This window comes from Salvelinus fontinalis, chromosome 38, assembly GCF_029448725.1.
Source record: "Salvelinus fontinalis isolate EN_2023a chromosome 38, ASM2944872v1, whole genome shotgun sequence".
NCBI lineage: Eukaryota > Metazoa > Chordata > Actinopteri > Salmoniformes > Salmonidae > Salvelinus > Salvelinus fontinalis.
Genome location: NC_074702.1, coordinates 34302498 through 34322013, shown reverse-complemented (window position 1 = coordinate 34322013; position 19516 = coordinate 34302498). Strand labels below are relative to the sequence as shown.

Here is a 19516-nt window from a genome sequence, read left to right as displayed (position 1 = left end):
GGCTACAGTGAAAGACAAAAAGTTGCAGTGCCCCCTTTTGGCCCTCTTCTGTCCCCATCCATCCCCAGTGCCTCCCCAGTCGAATCTCTGATTGTGCTGTGAGGACTGTGGGGTCCCCTTACAGTAGCAATCTGATGGAAATGCTATCATAATCCCAGCAAATAGACAAGATTTCTCCCTCTGGTGAACTTCCCAAAATAAGAGACCTTTTGTGTCAATAAGGATCAACAGCATACTGTACAATCAACAACATCCAGAGGACAGGTTTATTGGGTCACATCACGTTCACTCTTCGCAGTTCTCAAGTTTCTCAGAGCACAGGGTAAAGCTCTGAGCAACCTCAGTCCGTTGATTAGAAAATATCCTTATAACATTTCTGTAGTGTACTGCAGTCTCCTGTGTAGTATGGTATCTGATAACAGCAAAGAAAACAATATTTAAGGCGCTTCAGTTCCACCTAGTGGGCAACATGAGCACTAATCGTACTGCAATTGTGAAGAAAGTATACTGTAAAGATGATTTTTTTTAATACCTTCATGGGATTATGTTGATGATTTTATTGAAAAATAATTTTCAGATACTGTACCTATATAACCAAACTATGAAATTAGCTGAGACACTCCTTGTGACATGCTAAAACATGCATTTAACACAAAATGTGGAAGCCACGTTATTGCAGGTTTGAATTTATATCTACCAGAAGCTCTTTTTGAAATGCATTTATATATAAAAAGGCACTCAATATTGTTGTTCTCAAAAACACCCTTGATAATTCTTCATTCAATACTGAAGGATCATCACTTGAAACCATGCTTGGGTTAATTCATCTGTATGGGCAATGAACCATAATACATTATGCTCACATGCAACATATACTGTACAATACACTGAGTTTCCGTGACAGACTGACCAGGTGAATCTAGCTGAAAGCTATGATCCCTTATTGATTTCACCTGTTAAATCCACTTCAATCCGTGTAGATAAAGGGGAGACAGGTTAAATAATGATTTTTAAGCCTTGAGACAATTGAGTCATGGATTGTGTGTGTGTAGGGTGAAAGGGCAAGACAAAAGATTGAAGTGCCTTTGAACGGGGTATGGTAGTAGGTGCCTGGCGCACCGGTTTGAGTGTGTCAAGAACTGCAACACTGCTGGGTTTTTCACGCTCAACAGTTTCCCATGTGTATCGAGAATGGTCCACCACCCAAAGGACATCCAGCCAACTGGAATGTTGTAAGTATCCCTGTGGAATGCTTTCAACACCTTGTAGATTTCATGGCCTGACGAATTGAGGCTGTTCTGAGGGCAAAAGGGTGTGCAACTCAAAATTAGGACCGTGTTCTGTACACTTTAATGTTTATCAGAATTGAATTATTGTCTTCAATTTCACTTTTAAACAATCAAATTCACAATACTCAAATTTTTGCACTGGGCCGGCAGGTAGCCTAGTGGTTAGAGAGTTGGGCCAGTAACTGAAAGATTGCTAGATCAAATCCCCGAGCTGACAAGGTAAAAATCTGTCGTTCTGCCCCTGAACAAGGCAGTTAACCCACTGTTCCTAGGCAGTCAATGTAAATAAGAATGTGTTCTTAACTGACTTGCCTAGTTAAATAAAGGTTAAATATTGTATTTTTATAATTAGTACAGTTCAGTCAAGATTCTTCAATAGACCACCAATTTAAAAATGTCACATCTCTTAAGTACACCAATCTTTTCACCACGAGTGAAACATATTGATCTTATTTCAGTCACATTGGGAAACTTCATATCCATTAACAGGTAAATAATCTGACATGAATGTGTGCAACAACTCATAATTATCATATTTGAAAGCAATATCCATTGAATTATAACCATTTAAAATATCATCAAACACCAACATATCGTTCTTGAAATGCATTGTTATAGAGCTGTACACTATTGACTGATTAATTAACTGACTCAGTAACATCGTGGCAACATATGGCATTTCTCAGAGCAGAAGTGAAAGGTTCAGAATCCCACTTCCTCACCTAAACCCCTGTAGACTTCAAGGGACAGTTTTCCAGCCACAGATTAAGCCTAGCCCGGGACTAAAAACCATGGTCAATGGAAAATCTCAATTGAAATATCGTCTTAGTCCAGGACTACGCTTTAAGCATCACCTGTCAGAGGAGCTCACAGATCACTGCACCTGTACATACCCCATCTGTAAACTGCTCATCTATCTACCTCATCCTGTATTTATTTATCTTGCTCCTTTGCACCCCAGTATCTCTACTTGCACATTCATCTTCTGCACATCTACCATTCCAGTGTTTAATTGCTATATTGTAATTACTTCGCCACCATGGCCTATGTATTACCTTAACTCCCTTATCTTACCTCATTTGCACTCACTGTATAGACTTTTTTGTTTTCTTTTTTCCTACTGTATTATTGACTGTATGTTTTGCTTATTCCATGTGTTGTTGTATGTGTCGAATTGCTATGCTTTATCTTGGCCAGGTCGCAAATGAAAATGAGACCTTGTTCTCAACTAGCCTCCCTGGTTAAATAAAGGTGAAATAAAATAATCTGTGTCCGAGAAACTGCCCCCAAGAGATTGACACTATCGGATCAGAATATGTCACCTCACTGCAGATACAAGCATGTACTAGCACTGACCCATGACTATAGAAGACCCAGAAACAGGGCTAGAGATAGAGCAGAAACACAGATATCTTTAGGGACAGGGCATGGTGTAGCACCAGAGTTAAATGGGCTAAGGTTGGTGTTGAGAGCACTGTAGTACCATTTTCACACTCCTGAGCCAAACCAAGTCTGAGCTGTACTGCCCTGAATATGCATCCCCCATAGTTTCTGGAACCGTGCTGGCAAGGATCATGGGAAAAGAAAATATCTGAACCAGTACGGTTCAGGTCGGCCCTACGTGAATCAGGCATAGTTGGGGTAGAGAGCTAAGCCTTAGGGTGGGGTAGGTAGGAGGTATTACAACTGACCTCCAGGGTTCAGAAATATGTAGTTAGAGCAGGGGGTAGGTTGATACTTCACAGTCCAGTGAGCTTTAATCAGGATGTGTACATATTACATCATTTCAGTAAGAGGGCTCAGACTCGGAGAACCCCCTCGAGGGTGTGCCCCCCTGGTTTATCTCCCTCACACACCGTCTCTCTAGGGCTCTGGAGAGGGTCACTCTTAAAGCTCCAGAACTGCGGGAGCTCAGCCAATGAGGGGGAATCCCCAACCTGCTGCTTTGGCAGCAGCTAATGGGGATCCATAATAAATACAAATACAATCAACTGGAACCAGGCCTACTTTAACAACATGGGAATCCCAACTAATATATTATTGTAAAAGTGAGGTAATAAGCGCCTGTTATCAAGTCTTTGCTATAGTTCACTAATGTGCATTCTGGGACAAACCGATGCTCATCTCAGAAGATTGTGTTAAGGTAGACAGAGTTAAGTGCAGTTTTGCATATAGGCAAATAAAATAATTGAATGGCTAAATCAATAAAACATTCTCAGTATGGATATTAAAAGCCCCTTAAAAGCATCCAATAATATCTAACAATGTAGTGATAACCATACCCCATGCAGCCAAGGTAAATAATTAATAACATGTAAAATAATTCAAAACAAAAGATTAAACACACCAACAGAGACCAATGCAAAAATGCGGACTTGTATTTTAAAGAATTATAATAAACTTCCTCACAACATCTTACAAGCCCATGGTGACCCCATGGGGGGCTGTTCAGCTGAAGTCTCGGTCGGGAAACATGAGAGGGGCGAGCAGGGTCCAGAGGTAGAGGCCCAGTCCCAGCCAACTGGAGCTGATCTTCACCCACACAGCTGGCATACTGCTCTGCATGGCCTGGGTGGTGGTGTCAGGCCTGAGGAATGAAGGGAGAAGGTGTCAGTTTAAAGAGTGGATCTTGATAGTATTTCTATCCTTGTCTCACCCCCTTAATTTAGACTAATCTGAAAACACAGAACAGGTCAGAGCAATATGGTGGATTAACGCTGCCTATTAGTGATTTGCTTTCGCAAAGCTTTCACACAAAGGATATTGAGGTTCACCCAAAGATATATCCCTCCTGATCCCATGGCTTTCAAACTGACAAGGAATACATACATACAAAACATACCCAATATCACACCTAGAAATATTGTAAAATGTTCTAACATTTCTATTGAGCTGTGGCTCTGATGGTCAGCTGTTGCTCTACTTACTGGTACCAGTTGGTGAGTGTCATCATGATGTAGAGGGAGGCCAGACAGAGGTGGAAGTGGAAGAAGGAGTAGCTGTAGGTGACCCCCTCCTCCTCATTATCCACGGCACGTCGCACACCGTCCTCCCCTACCTCGCCCTCTCCTCCATAACCCCCGCCCTCCTCGGTCTGCATCAGCTTGTTCACCTGGGTGTTGCTGGACGAACGGATACTGGGGGAGGGAGTCAAATCAAGCTTTATTTATACAGCACATTTCAGACATGGAATGCAACACAATGTGCTTCACAGGAAAAAAAATAAGAAAATAAAAACATAACTATTTACTACACAACAAACATAAGAGGATAAAAAACAAAAGCATAACAATAACAACTGACTAAAAAGCACCTTAAGGTAAAGCAAAGCTAAAAAGGTGTGGTCGGAAAGGAAAGAGAATGGGAAAAAGTGAACGAGACAGACAGAGCAAGGGAGAAAGAAGAGAGAAGGGGCGAGAGCATGGGAGATCTATTAAGATCATAGCATAACGGACAATTCAATAAGCAGCCATGATATGGATTCAAATTGGAGTAGCTAGCTACCTGGCATAGAGAGTGCAGAAGAGGAAGATGACCAAACCCACAATGCTCTGGGCGTCCCACCACTGCACCTGTCCTGGGGCACTGGTGGGTGTGGGCTCACTGGAGCTGACATTTGACACCAGACTCAGCAGGCTGGGGTTACAGTTACGGTCTGAGAAAGACAGACACAGCAAATCAGCCATAGAATGCAGGATAGTTATAGGGAAGAAAAAAAACCACATAAAGTGACCTGCAGTCTTGAGGAAGGCAACAGCCAGGGCTCTAAACCAACTATCACAACAGATATACCAAGTGTCTCTTAAATACAGCACTTGAGTGCAGGCTCTTGCAGAGACAACCCAACACCTGTCTGAGCTTATCCACGGACCGACTACAAGCACAAGCACGGGCCATAAGTAGGACCAGGAGTTTTTCCTGACCATGTGACTTAACAAGAAAACAACTCCAGGCCCTAGTAAATGTAACGAGTTGGGGAAGGTGACGTGAACTACCAAAGTCGGCCAAACTCACCAGTAGGAAACACTCATAGTGCTGCAGTGGTTTGGAAAGCAAAGATAAACAAACTGGAGGGAGAAAGTCAAAATGACAACAATGGCAGAAACTCTGTTGAAACTGGAATGGGAAAGAGGCTGAGACTCACTTGGGTTGTTGGTCATGGCGGACCAGGTGACATACATGGTGTAGAGGGAGATGAGAGAGGCCTGGAGCAAACCAGACTGGGGCTGGGCTTCCTGTGACACACAAGAACATAGGCACTGGTAAACACATGTATGCAGTGAAACAAATTCATCATCCTGCAATGCATACAATTGTCAACACCGTTATCAACGAAAACGGACTACTAAAAGCATTCCCTTACCAAACATTGTACAAATTATTACTGATATAATTGCTAAAACTGCCCTCCTTCTCAAATGAAGGAACAATGAAACCGCCACAATACCTGTACTTTGGGCAGGACGGAGACGATGGAGATGATGACGCTGAAGATGAGGTTGAGGCTGATGAAGACCTTGTGCTCGGTGCAGTCGTTAGGCTGGGTGTAGTAGATGTAGAACAGCACCACTGAGGTGAAGGCCAGTGCGTAGTGGAGGAAGGTGAACGACAATAAGCCTGAGGGAGAGGGGCAACATGGAGAGGGTCGGTAAAAACAGTCCTGTATGACGAACACCCCCATACTCTTCAGATGCATATACTCGTTCTATGTTCTTCTAGAGCAGCAGGGTTCTTCAACCGTGGTCCTGGAGAGCCACAAGGTGTGCAGGCTTTTGTTCCAGTCCATTACTACTAACACCACATTCAACGTATCAAGGGTTGATGATTGGTTGATTGGCTGGTTGAAGAACCCTGCTGCCTTAGAAGAATAAACACAGTCATGGTAGTATAACTTCTTGAGCAGCGTTAAGGTACTATGTCCTCTGGAGAAAGTACTGTAATTGTACCTGCAAACCAGCACTTTGAGTTGCCCTCTTCGGCGTTCCCCACCCATATCTTGTTCCAAGAGTGGGCAAAGTCGATGAGAAGGATAAGCTGGATGACGATGAAGATGAAGGAGCCAACCACGCCAAAGTAAAACCATACTGCCGGAGGAGAAAAGAGGCAGATCAATAAACATATAAATACAACCAACTTCCTGGAACCCATTGCATGTTGATTGACATCAAGGTTTAACTAACACTACGGTATTGTGAGGGGATGAAACGTGAGTTTTCCATTGTTTATAAAAGTATACACCACATGACCAAAAGTATATGGACACCTGGTCGTCAAACATCTCATTCCAAAATTATGGACATTGATAAGGAGATGGTCCCCCCTTTGCTGCTATAACAGCCTCCACTTCTGGGAAGGCTCTCTACTAAACTCAGCAAAAAAAAGAAACGTCCTCTCACTGTCAACTGAGTTTATTTTCATGTGTAAATGAAACTTGACATGTGTAAATATTTGTATGAACATAACAAGATTCAACAACTGAGACATCAACTGAACAAGTTCCACAGACACGTGACTAACAGAAATGGAAAAATGTCCCTGAACAAGGGTTGGGGGGGGGGGGGTCAAAATCAACAGTCTATCTGGTGTGGCCACCAGCTGCATTACGTACTGCAGTGCATCTCCTCCTCATGGACTGCACCAGATTTGCCAGTTCTTGCTGTAAGATGTTACAACACTCTTCCACAAAGGCACGTGCAAGTTCCCGGACATTTCTGGGGGCAATGGCCCTAGCCCTCACCCTCCGATCAAACAGGTCCCAGAAGTGCTCAATGGGATTGAGATCTGGGCTCTTCGGTGGGCATGGCAGAACACTGACATTCCTGTCTTGCAGGACATCACACACGGAACAAACAGTATGGCTGGTGGCATTGTCATGATGGAGGGTGATGTCAGGACGAGCCTTCAGGAAGGGTACCACGAGGGAGGAGGATGTCTTCCCTGTAACGCACAACACTGAGATTGTCTGCAATGACAACAAGCTCAGTCCGATGATGCTGTGACACACCGCCACAGACCATGACGGACCCTCCACCTCCAAATCGATCACGCTCCAGAGTACAGGCCTCGGTGTAATGCTCATTCCTTCGACGATAAACGCAAATCCAACCATCACCCCTAGTGAGACAAAACCGCGACTCGTCAGTGAAGAGCACTTTTTGCCAGTCCTGTCCAGTCCAGCGACGGTGGGTTTGTGCCCATACGCAACGTTGTTGCCGGTGATGTCTGGTGAGGATCTGGTGTAGCCACCAGCTGCATTACGTACTGCTGTGCATCTCCTCCTCATGGACTGCACCAATATTTACAACAGGCCTACACGCCTCTCTCAGCCTATTGCGGACAGCCTGAGCACTGATGGAGGGATTGTGCGTTCCTGGTGTAACTCGGGCAGTTGTTGTTGCCATCCTGTACCTGTCCCACAGGTGTGATGTTCGGATGTACCGATCCTGTGCAGGTGTTGTTACACGTGATCTTCCACTGCGAGGACGATCAGCTGTCTGTCCTGTCTCCCTGTAGCGCTGTCTTAGGCGTCTCACAGTACGGACATTGCAATTTATTGCCCTGGCCACATCTGCAGTCCTCATGCCTCCTTGCAGCATGCCTAAGGCACGTTCACGCAGATGGGCAGGGACCCTGGGCATCTTTCTTTTGGTGTTTTTCAGAGTCAGTAGAAAGGCCTCTTTAGTGTCCTAAGTTTTCATAACTGACCTTAATTGCCTACCGTCTGTAAGCTGTTAGTGTCTTAACGACTGTTCCACAGGTGCATGTTCATTAATTGTTTATAGTTCATTGAACAAGCATGGGAAACAGTATTTAAACCCTTTACAATGGAGATCTGTGAAGGATTTTCCCGAATTATCTTTGAAAGACAGGGTCCTGAAAGAGGGACGTTTCTTTTATTGCCGAGTTTTGATGTTGAAACATTGTTGCGGGGACTTGCTTCCATTCAGCCACAAGAGCTTTAGTGAGGTCGGGCACTGATGTTAGGCGATTAGGACGCTCGCAGTCGGCGTTCCAATTCCTCCCAAAGGTGTTTCTGTATGGACCTTGCTTTGTGCACTGAGGCATTGACATGTTAAAACAGGAAAGGACCTTCCCCAAACTGTTGCCACAAAGTTGGAGGCACAGAATCATCTAGAATGTCATTGTATACAATAGCGTTAAGATTTTCCTTCACTGGAACTAAGGGTCCCAGCCCGAACCATGAAAAACAGTCCCAGACCATTATTTCTCCTCCACCAAACTTTACAGTTGGCACTACGCACTGGGGAAGGTAGCGTTCTCCTGGCATCCTCCAAACACAGATTTGTCCGTCGGACTGCCAGATGGTGAAGCTTGATTCATCACCCCTCTGTTCCAGAGTCCAATGGCGGCAAGCTTTACACCACTGCAGACCATTTTTTATTAAATCACTTCAGCACTCGGCGGTCCCGTTCTGTGAGCGTGTGTGGCGTACTACTTTGCAGCTGAGCCGTTTTTGCACCTAGACGTTTCCACTTCACAGTAACACTTACAGTTGACCGGGGCAGCTCTAAGCAGTGCAGAAATTTGACAAACTGACTTGTTGGAAAGGTGGCATGTTGAAAGTCACTGATCTCTTCAGTAAGGCCATTCTACCGCTAATGTTTGTCTATGGAGATTGCATGGTGTTTACTTGATTTGATATACCTTTCAGCAATGGGTGTGGCTGAAATAGCCTAATCCACTAATTTGAAGGGGTGTCCACATACTTTTGTATATATAGCGTATAACAGTGTGATTATTGTGCTTTGCCTATAGGTTCACTTCTGGCATATTCAGAGTAAAATTACTTTCCCTCTCCTACTTCCTTTATCAAATATCGTGTGCCTATTTTCGAATCCATTCTAATTTGCAGCTTGGTAAAAAATAGGATAAATAAGTGAGGATGTCCTATTTTAGTTTATATAAACACAGTGCAGACTATATAAAAAAAGTAATTGCTTTCTGTCTTGCAGTAAACAATGTGCTAGTTCAACAGAATTAAATTGGCTTCTACATTCTTTGATTACTTCCCAGTAATTGGCTATAAGATTAAAATCAGGTTTGGTGAGCCCTCAAAGGCAATTTTTTTTTATTTGTCTGATTGTGTTTGTTCACAAGAGCATAAACAGCATACTTTACATATAATAACTCAATCACTATATGTTGAGGATCTTTCAGAGGGAAAATGTTTTTCACCCATGCACTGTACCTTGAACATGATAATGTTCCTGCTTTGCTAGTCGTTTGCCAATGATTAAGCCAGTACTGTCAGATGTCACTTGACAGTCATTTAAAGTTTAATCAAAGTACCAGTATGGAAGGTTCCATCCGGGATGAAGAAGGCTCCCACGGTGATGCCGACCAGGATCAGAAACTTAAAGAACCAGAAACTGGGGATAAAACACAGGTTTCACAAAAAGAAACATAGTACGTCAGAAAAACAGAGTATTTTCATGAGTCTTCTCTAAGAGAAGCCAGTAAACTTCAGCCTGAAAGTTACTAAAAGGACCTATATATGATTTGTACACAACTTATTACAGTACTAACCCAAAATGGGTTGAAATTACATATCGACCGGTTTCTGATTGTAATGAGGTCACTTCAAACCATTTTGCCCCCTGGGAACGCAAGAGGTGAAGGGCATGGTGGTAGGGCGGCAGATAGACTAGCGGTTAAAGGCGAGCCAGCAACCGGAGGGGTGCCAGTTCGAATCCCGGGTCTGGCGGGAAAAATCTGGAGGGAAGTAAGCTGGAGGGTTGCTGGTATCAAATCCTCAAAGTGCCTGCCGATGTGCCCTTAAGCAAGGCGCTTAAGCCACCACAACACCTGCTCCGCGGGCACCCAGTGTTGCAGCCCCCCGCTCCAACCTGTATATGTGTCTTTCAGAGAGGCTAGGAAAAAGCCTTAGTCAAACTTTGGTTGTACCTTGTGTACAATTGATGAATGAAGTGATCTAAATCTTAATTGGAGCTCACCCATTCTGAATGGATGCACGCGGGTCTTTGCTGCTCTGGACGCGGACCATGATGGCTGAGAAGAGGAAGAAGAAGCAGGTCATGGCGAAGCACATGCGGTACACCGACTTGTAGCCCACAATGACATCACAGTTAAACTGGTTCTCCATGCCTGGTATGGTGCTCGCACCCTGACAGAAGCCTGGGATCTAGAGGGGGAAAGGATAAAAAGGGCATTTCAATGTCATTTTGAGTAGCGTTTCTAAAAAGACATCGTCACAGAAAGTGCTAGAACAATTTTTTGTTTTACTCATAGGAAAGGTGGACCAAGGTATTTTGTTATGAGAAATTATAGTAGCCCATCTTTTGATTATAGCTAGCTTAATTTCAGTCAACTGTTCCTGCTGAGGTCAGGTTCCATTCTACATTAGCTTCTAACTTCATCCTTCTGGCCAGCTAGTTATAGCTAGCTACCTGGCTAATAGTCAGAGCCCTTGAGCTACCTAGAATTTTTTTCTTCCATTTTTTCAAATTGAACCTTTATTTAACATCTGACTGAAATATCAGCGACTATTTACCAGTTGTACACTCATTCTCCGAGAGTAAGGGGGGTTTTGTTTGGGGGATGTCTGTTAACACGGCATGAATCGAGAGATGTCTCTCTGCCACTTGCCACTGTAGGCCTGGGCTGAGGTAGTTAGTTTTACCTCTCGGCCTATGTCGTGGGCGGAGTTTCCCATTGCACAGAGTGGTGAATGTCTGCTCGTAATGGTCGCCTGCTACCCCTGCTACCCACTGCTAAACAAGGCAAATCCGGGGTAGCAGGCGACCATAACGAGCAGACATGAATCATTCATGATTCCACTCGTTCGCAAAGGTAGTGATCAGAACTCAGATCAAAAAGCCTTCAGAGCATTGATCAATGCAATAATAAGTGGGTAAACGATAATTAACTAAATAAAAAAGGTGAGTAAACCCTATTTCACAAATAAAAAGATGAGTAAACGGCATTTACCCTTCACTACATCCCTGGTTGGGTCTGGTAAAACCCATTCATAAACATAAATATCCTGCCAATTTCCTACCAACAACATGTTTATTTTGTTCTTTTATGCTGTTATTTTTAAGTCAGTTTGTCTATATGGTTTGTAGATTTCTCACTTAATATGAGATACTTTCTTAAAGTGGTGTGAAAGCAGAAACTTTTTTCTGTTTAATTTTCCATTTAAATTTTAAATTACATTTAATTACATTTAAATTACATTTAAATTTGCTCTGAATTTTAGCTATCGATGTTACATTTGGCAGCACTTCAGTCAGTTCTGTACCTGCCTGGCTGAGTGCCAGTGTGAGTGGAATGAGCAAGCTTGCAAGACCAAAATATTTCTCTAATATTTTTCATATTAACGTATTTGATCGTTTTCTGTTCTCCTCTCATTTTAATTCAGGTACTTTTCAAGTACAAATTTGAGACAATGTCAGATTTTCAAGGTATTCCAGTACTTGAATTTCAACGTGCCAAATTCATTAAGCACCTTGTGCGAACCCTGACATTTTGTGTGTCCTTTAACCAAAATATCACAGATGAGACAAAAAAATGTCAGGGTTCGCAGAAGGTGCTTAAAGTACTTGAATTTGGCACGCTGAAATTTAAGTACTGGAATACCTTGAAAATCAGACATTTTCCTCAAATTGGTACTTGAAAAGTACTTGAATTAAAATCAGAGCCAGTTTACCGTGGTAAATCATGTTTGTGTCTGAGATTGAGTCTGACTAGTAGAAGAAGCGTTGTATTCTCTTCCCTAGCAGTTGAAACTCAAACATAGAAAAACAACCTAGCTTGTGAACAAAACAATGTATACTAAACAAAAATATAAAACGCAACATGTAAGGTGTTAGTCCCATGTTTCATGAGCTGAAATAAAAGATCCCAGAAATGTTCTACACACACAATAAGCTTATTTCTCTCTAATGTTTTGACCAAATTTCTTTACAGCCCTGTTAGTGAGCATTTCTCCTATGCCAAGATAATCCATCCACCTGACAGGTGTGGCATATCCCCCCCCGCAGGACAGTTGAGCTAACGTAGGTTGTAAGTAACAAAAAAAAAATCCCAGGACATAGACATATCTGATATGGGCAGAAAGCTTAAATTCTTGTTAATCTAACTGCACTGTCCAATTTACAGTAGCTATTACAGTGAAAGAATACCATGCTATTGTTTGAGGAGAGTGCACAATTATGAACTTGAAAATGTATTAATAAACCAATTAGGCACATTTGGGCAGTCTTGATACAACATTTTTAACAGATATGCAATGGTTAATTGGATCAGTCTAAAACTTAAACTGCTGCCATCTAGTGGCCAAAATCTAAATTGTGCCTGGGCTGGAATAATACATTAAGGCCTTTCTCTTGCATTTCAAAGATGATGGTACAAAAAAAGCGCATGTTTTTTCTTTGTATTATCTTTTACCAGATCTAATGTGTTATATTCTCCTACATTAATTTCACATTCCCACAAACATCAAAGTGTTTCCTCTCAAATGGTATCAAGAATATGCATATTGCTGCTTCAGGTCCTGACTACAGGCAGTTAGATTTGGGTATGTCATTTTATGCGAAAAAAGGGTTGGATCCTTTAACAGCATGATCATTACACAGGTGCACCTTATGCTGGGGACAATAAAAGGCCACTAAAATGTGCAGTTTTGTCACAAAACACCACAGATGTCTCATGTTGAGGGAGAGTGCAATTGGCATGCTGACTGCAAGAATGTCCACCAGAGCTGTTGCAAGATAATTTAATGTTAATTTCTCTACCATAAGTCACCTCTGTCATTTTAGAGAATTTGGCAGTACTTCCAACCGTGTAACCACGCCAGCCCAGCACCTCCATATCTGGCTTCTTCACCTGCAGGATAATCTGAGGGGGTGCTGAGGAGTATTACTGTCTGTAATAAAGCCCTTTAGTGTGGAATAACTCATCCTGAGTGGGTGAGCCTGGCTCCCAAGTGGGTGGGCCAATTCCCTCCCAGGCCCACCCATGACTACACCCTTGCCCAGTCATGTGAAATCCATAGATTAGGGCCTAATGAATTCAGCCAGGCAGTGTTGCAGCGCAAGGTGGAATAGGCTATTTAGGATTCGTGATTCTTTGACTTTGTGCGATTAATTTACAAGCTATGAAACAAAACAGTAGAAATACTTTGAAAACAGCTACTGCAGAATACATTTTACTATAAATCTGCTCATACTTACCATTTTTATTCACAAATGCAAGTCAAATGCTCGCACTGTTAAACCCCGACCTCTTACAGACATCTTACCCGCCAATGCCAAAATCTACCGGCATTTGGCAGGTGTAAATTTTAGATTGAAGTGTCCATTCTATAATTTATGACATTATTCTGGTCTAATTAGACAAGTTCACTTACCATAGCCTACCAAAATGTTGGAAATTATAAGCAGAAACATATCTAAATTAGGCAACAACAAAAAATCCTGCACCCCCTGTCAAAAAAATCATTACGTCATCTTGGACTGTAGCCTAAGGACATTTTCAATATTTGCAGGATAGGGTCGGATGAGGGCCTCAGACTTTCACTTGATCACATATAGTCGGGTGGTTGCGGATGGCTTACTAGCAATTGTGGATGGATTATCACTAAAGTCCCTGGATAGAATCCAGGCTGAATCACATCCGACCGTGATTGGAAGTCCCATAGGGCGGTGCACAATTGGACCAGTGTCGTCCGGGGTAGTCCGCCATTGTAAATAAGAATTTGTTCTTAACTGACTTGCCAAGTTAAATAAAAAATAAATAAAACATATTTTTTTAAATGTGTAATTGCAGGCAGGTGCGGTTGAACAAACAGCTGAACAAACAGCACCACTAACACACCGACAGGAGTGTCTTACTTTTTGGAGCTGTGCCTCCATGCCAGGGAGGATCATGATGACAGACACCAGGGTCCCTAGGAGTAGAAAGAAGGAGAACACCAGCCGGGTGACGGTGGAGTTTCTGGAGGAGGGACAGCAGCCACATAGCAGACACGGAGCGGAGCCACACAGACAGGAGGCCTAGTGGAGAAAGAAGCGAGAAAGGAGAGCACACATTAAACAGTAGCCTGGTGGAGGTTCGAGAATGAATAAATCTGAACAACGTTGTTAGTCACTTGTTTTATGAACAGATTGTATGCTAATGTCTTGGTGGAATCTCAGCAACAAGACACAATTACACATGGGATCATATAGCAGGATTGAAGGAGGAAGTCATTCTAATCCAAGATGGCATAGCAGTCGGACGTGTGTTTGTCTTGTCCCATGTTAATTAAGTCTGTAACTAGTCTGTTTTTCGTTTTTTTTCGTACATATTTGAGATACGAAAAGCGATGCCCTCAATCTCACACATATTATCAAGGAACCTACCAGGTACAACCCTAAATCAGTAAACATGGGCACCCTCATAGATATCATCCTGACCAATTTGCTCTCCAAATACACCTCTGCTGTCTTTAACCAGGATCTCAGCAATCACTGCCTGCGTGCGTAATGGTTCTGCGGTCAAACGACCACTGTCAAACGCTTCCTAAATTCTAATCGACCTGGCCCGGGTATCCTGGAAGGACATTGACCTCATCCCTTCAGTAGAGGATGCCTGGTTGTTATTTGAAAGTGCTTTCCTCACCATCTTAAATAAGCATGCCCCATTCAAAAAAAAATGTAGAACTAAGAACAGATATAGCCCCTGGTTCACCCCAGACCTGACTGCCCTTGACCAGCACAAAAACATCCTGTGGTGTACTGCATTAGCATCGAATAGCCCCCGCGATATGCAACTTTTCATGGAAGTCAGAAACCAATATACACGGTCAGTCAGGAAAGCAAAGGCTAGCTTTTTCAAACAGAAATTTGCATCCTGTAGCACTAATTCCAAAAAGTTTTGGGATACTGTAAAGTCCATGGAGAATAAGAGCACCTCCTCCGAGCTGCCCACTGCACTTGAGGCTAGGAAACACTGTCACCATCGATAAATCTACGATAATCGAGAATTTCAATAAGCATTTTTCTACAGGGGGCATTTTTATACAGGTAGGGGTAGCCATGCTTTCCACCTGGCTACCCCTACCCCAGCCAACAGCTCAGCACCACCTGCAGCAACTTGCCCAACCCCCCCCCCCCCCCCCCCCCCCTCCACACTTCTCCTTCACTTAAATCCAGACAGCTGATGTTCTGAAAGAGCTGCAAAATCTGGACCCTACAAATCAGCTGGGCTAGACAATGTGGACCCTCTCTTTCTAAATTTTCCGCCGCAATTGTTGCAACCCCTATTACTAGTCTGTTCAACCTCTCTTTTGTATTGTCTGAGATCCCTAAAGATTGGAAAGCTGCCGTGGTCATCCCCCTCTTCAAAAGGGGTAGACACTCTAGACCCAAACTGTTACAGACCTATATCCATCCTGCCCTGCCTTTCTAAAGTCTTCAAAAGCCAAGTTAACAAACAGATCACAGACCATTTCGAATTCCACCGTACCTTCTCCGCTATGCAATCTGTTTTCCAAGCTGGTCATGGGTGCACCTCTGCCACGCTCAAGGTCCTAAACGATAGCATAACCGCCATCGATAAAAGACAGTACTGTGCAGCAGTCTTCATCAACCTGGCCAAGGCTTTCGACTCTACCAATCATTGCATTCTTATCGGCAGACTCAATAGCCTTGGTTTCTCAAATCACTGCATCGCCTGGTTCACCAACTACTTCTCAGATAGAGTTCAGTGTGTCAAATCGGAGGGCCTATTGTCCGGACCTCTGGCATGTATACATCTGGCCCTTCCTTGGGCACTGTGTTAACAAACTTCCAAACGAGCTTCAATGCCATACAACACTCCTTCCGTGACCTCCAACTGCTCTTAAATGCTAGTAAAACTAAATGCATGCTCTTCATCCGATCGCTGCCCGCACCCGCCCGACCGACTAGCATCACTACTCTGGACGGTTCTGACTTAGAATATTTGGACAACTACCTAGGTGTCTGGCTAGACTGTAAACTCTCCTTCCAGACTCACATTAAGCATCTCCAATCCAAAATTAAATCTATAATTGGCTTCCTATTTTGCAACAAATCCTCCTTCACTCATGCTGCCAAACATACCCTCGTAAAACTGACTATCCTACCGATCCTTGACTTCGGCGATGTCATTTACAAAATAGCTTCCAATACTCTACTCAGCAAATTGGATGTAGTCTATCACAGTGCCATCCGTTTGTCACTAAAGCCCCATATACTACTCACCACTGCAACCTGTATGCTCTCATTGGCTGGCCCTCACTACATATCCATCGCCAAACCCACTGGCTCCGGGTCATCTATAAGTCTTTGCTAGGTAAAGCCCCGCCTTATCTCAGCTCACTGGTCACCATAGCAACACCCACCCGTAGCAAGCGCTCCAGCAGGTATATTGCACTGGTCATCCCCAAAGCCTCATTTGGCCACCTTTCCTTCCAGTTCTCTGCTGCCAATGACTGGAACAAACTACAAAAATCACTGAAGCTGGAGACTCATATCTCCCTCACTAACTTTAAGCATCAGCTGTCAGAGCAGCTTACCGATCACTGCACCTGACACAGCCATCTGTAAACAGCCCACCCAACTACCTCATCTCCATATATATATATTTGTTTTGCTCTTTCGCACCCCAGTATCTCTACTTGCACATCATCATCTGTACATCTATCACTCCAGTGTTAATGCTAAATTGTAATTATTTCGCCACTATGGCCTGTTTATTGCCTTACCTCACAAATTTTACTATATGTACACACTGTATATAGATTTTGTTATTGTGCTATTGACTGTACGTTTGTTTGTCTATCCCATGTGTAACTCTGTGTTGTTGCTTTTGTCGCACTGCTTTGCTTGATCTTGGCCAGGTCGCAGTTGTAAATGAGAACTTGTTCTCAACTGGTCTACCTGGTTAAATAAAGGTGAAATCATGTTTTTTTCTTCAAATTAACAACATATGAGACAGAGAAACTATGGAGCCTATGGATCAAACTGAAGGCGAATAATCAAAACAATTACTGGGTAATGGTAACTGAAGCGAAAGACTGGTTATCTTCGTAATTATGCCAGCAAGCAAACATGTCTAGCTAGCTATAGGACCAGAATATGGGTTTACAGGAGACGTTGAATATGGCGATAAAGGAGAAGCGCCATATTCAACGTCTCCTGTAAATCCAGATTCGGCTTTCGCTAGCGATAAAACGTTCTAGCTTGCTAACCCCGATGTCTCAAACACAGAAACGGCAGCACGAAAGGATTTTGTTGTGCTACTTACACAGCTAGCAAGGGAACATAAGGCCATGCAAGCCCCCATTTTCTAAGCGATGTCCTCTTCTTCTCTGGTATCATGGCGGTCCACAAACAAACGCTAGAAGGTGCATGTCGCCACCTACTGTACGGGTAAGGAACGAAAGAAAATCCATTGCTGGGAAAGGGGGGAAAACAATCATAATACAATACAAAGATGTAATACATCAGCAGGGGTTTCAGCCATTACATTCACCACATTTGGCTCCATGTAAACTACAATTCTGACGCTGTATTACCGTTTAGAAACGTCAATCATTGCTTTCTAAATGGTTATCTAAACATGCTAATATGCCTCCCTTAAAAAACATTGCAGTTTTGAAACTGCAGTAAAAGTGCAGCAACTGAAGACCACTGTGGTATTTTTGATGCAGCAATTGCAGCATACTGCACTCTAACTACCGTTATACTGCACTCTGACGGCATTTTTTGTTGTGTAAGGGCCTAATCTTTCATGTCAGTGAGAAATAAGCTTAAATAAATAGAAAAATACACTTACTGTAGCAGTTTTGCACAGATCCATACACTGTGTGATCTAGGTGACCCCAGTTGACGAACTACAGCTCTTCCCCAATTAACTTACACACAGGTGTCCAGAACACACTAGATAGCTAATCAGCATAGGTGGTGGCCTATGTCTTCCATCTGTCTTCCATAAACCAGTGCTGCAACATGGAGATAATGGCAGTGTAATTTACCTTTAGTTTTTTGAAAATTACTTCTCGCTGATATGAAAGATACTTTCCTTCTGTTTCCCAAAACAGTACCGCAAGCGATGCATGCTACTGTTTAGAGCAAGTGTTGGGGCTCTTAACGAAACTCCCCCAGTCAGAAGATCCTATGACAATAGGTGCTATAGTAATTAGAGTCTTTGAATGGCGTAGTCAGTACCCTGTTGGCGAGTATCATTTACCGGTGTCTCTAATCCAACTACCATGATTTCTTCAACGTCACTCCCTTCTTCCACTCTGGAAATGGATTCCAGAGGCTCCGTAAGGAGGGTGTGACAAAAGTGCGGAGCCTCTGGAGGCTTGCAGAGGCCAAATCTATACCGCAGCGCCTCCAAAATTTTGTAAAAGGTTCTACATGGTCAATCCGACAGCATTTACTGTGATGCGGGGAGCTGTCATATGCATATCCCTATAGCCATCCAGCTAATTATAAGCAGCTGGCTAAATGAAAAGACAACACTTACCTCTTCTGAGATGTTGGAGTCTGTTTCCCGGTGCTTGACATAGGAGCTCAGCTAAGATAGCATGAAGTAAAAAATCTCCATCCCGAATATCCCCATTGCCCCCCAACAAAATGTGCCTACATTTAGGCTATTGTTTATATGTGTATTTCACACTATGTTGAGGTAAAAATCGGAGCATAATGCTTGTCTGGATGTAAACCCCAATACATGCACGTGCTTCTACATCTGCATTGCTTGCTGTTTGGGGTTTTAGGCTGCGTTTCTGTACAGCACTTTGTGACATCGGCTGATGTAAAAAGGGCTTTATAAATACATTTGATTGATGTTCATGTCATCGTCATCAATCACCTGCATTACAGTAAAAAAATATAATATATGTTTAATTTAATATTAAAACATACAATCTACTTGCAGTGAAGCCACTCAACATGTACATTATTCAGTCATCTAACAGACTCCCATCCAGAACGACCCACAGAGAAACCAGGGACAACGCCCTGCTCAAGGGCACGTCGACAGATCACCCACAAGGTCAAAAACTGGGACCCCAAACAGCAACATATCAGACACCCCCCCTCGAGATTTTTTTTTTAACATAGTAAAATTAAATCATTAATAATAATTAAATAAACCGAAAACAACAATGCAAAAAACAAAAGACACCAAGGTAAACAAAATTCATAACAGCAAGGCCATGTATGTGTGTG

At 43.0% G+C, this 19516-nt stretch overlaps 1 protein-coding gene across 1 annotated transcript in view; it reads right to left on the bottom strand.

Moving 5' to 3' along the window:
- Positions 1-238: 238 nt before the first annotated feature.
- The window catches only part of serinc2l (serine incorporator 2, like), a 27632-nt gene continuing 8354 nt past the window's right edge, over positions 239-19516 (bottom strand). The window contains exons 2-11 of the mRNA XM_055903667.1: positions 17583-17699; positions 14165-14326; positions 10265-10452; positions 9600-9679; positions 6236-6373; positions 5737-5906; positions 5434-5524; positions 4794-4944; positions 4217-4426; positions 239-3876 (exon numbers count right to left, since the gene is read on the bottom strand). Of these exons, the coding sequence (XP_055759642.1) occupies positions 3738-3876; positions 4217-4426; positions 4794-4944; positions 5434-5524; positions 5737-5906; positions 6236-6373; positions 9600-9679; positions 10265-10452; positions 14165-14326; positions 17583-17621 (1368 nt within the window). The 5' untranslated portion in view covers positions 17622-17699 and the 3' untranslated portion in view covers positions 239-3737. The remainder of the gene's footprint in view (positions 3877-4216; positions 4427-4793; positions 4945-5433; positions 5525-5736; positions 5907-6235; positions 6374-9599; positions 9680-10264; positions 10453-14164; positions 14327-17582; positions 17700-19516) is intronic.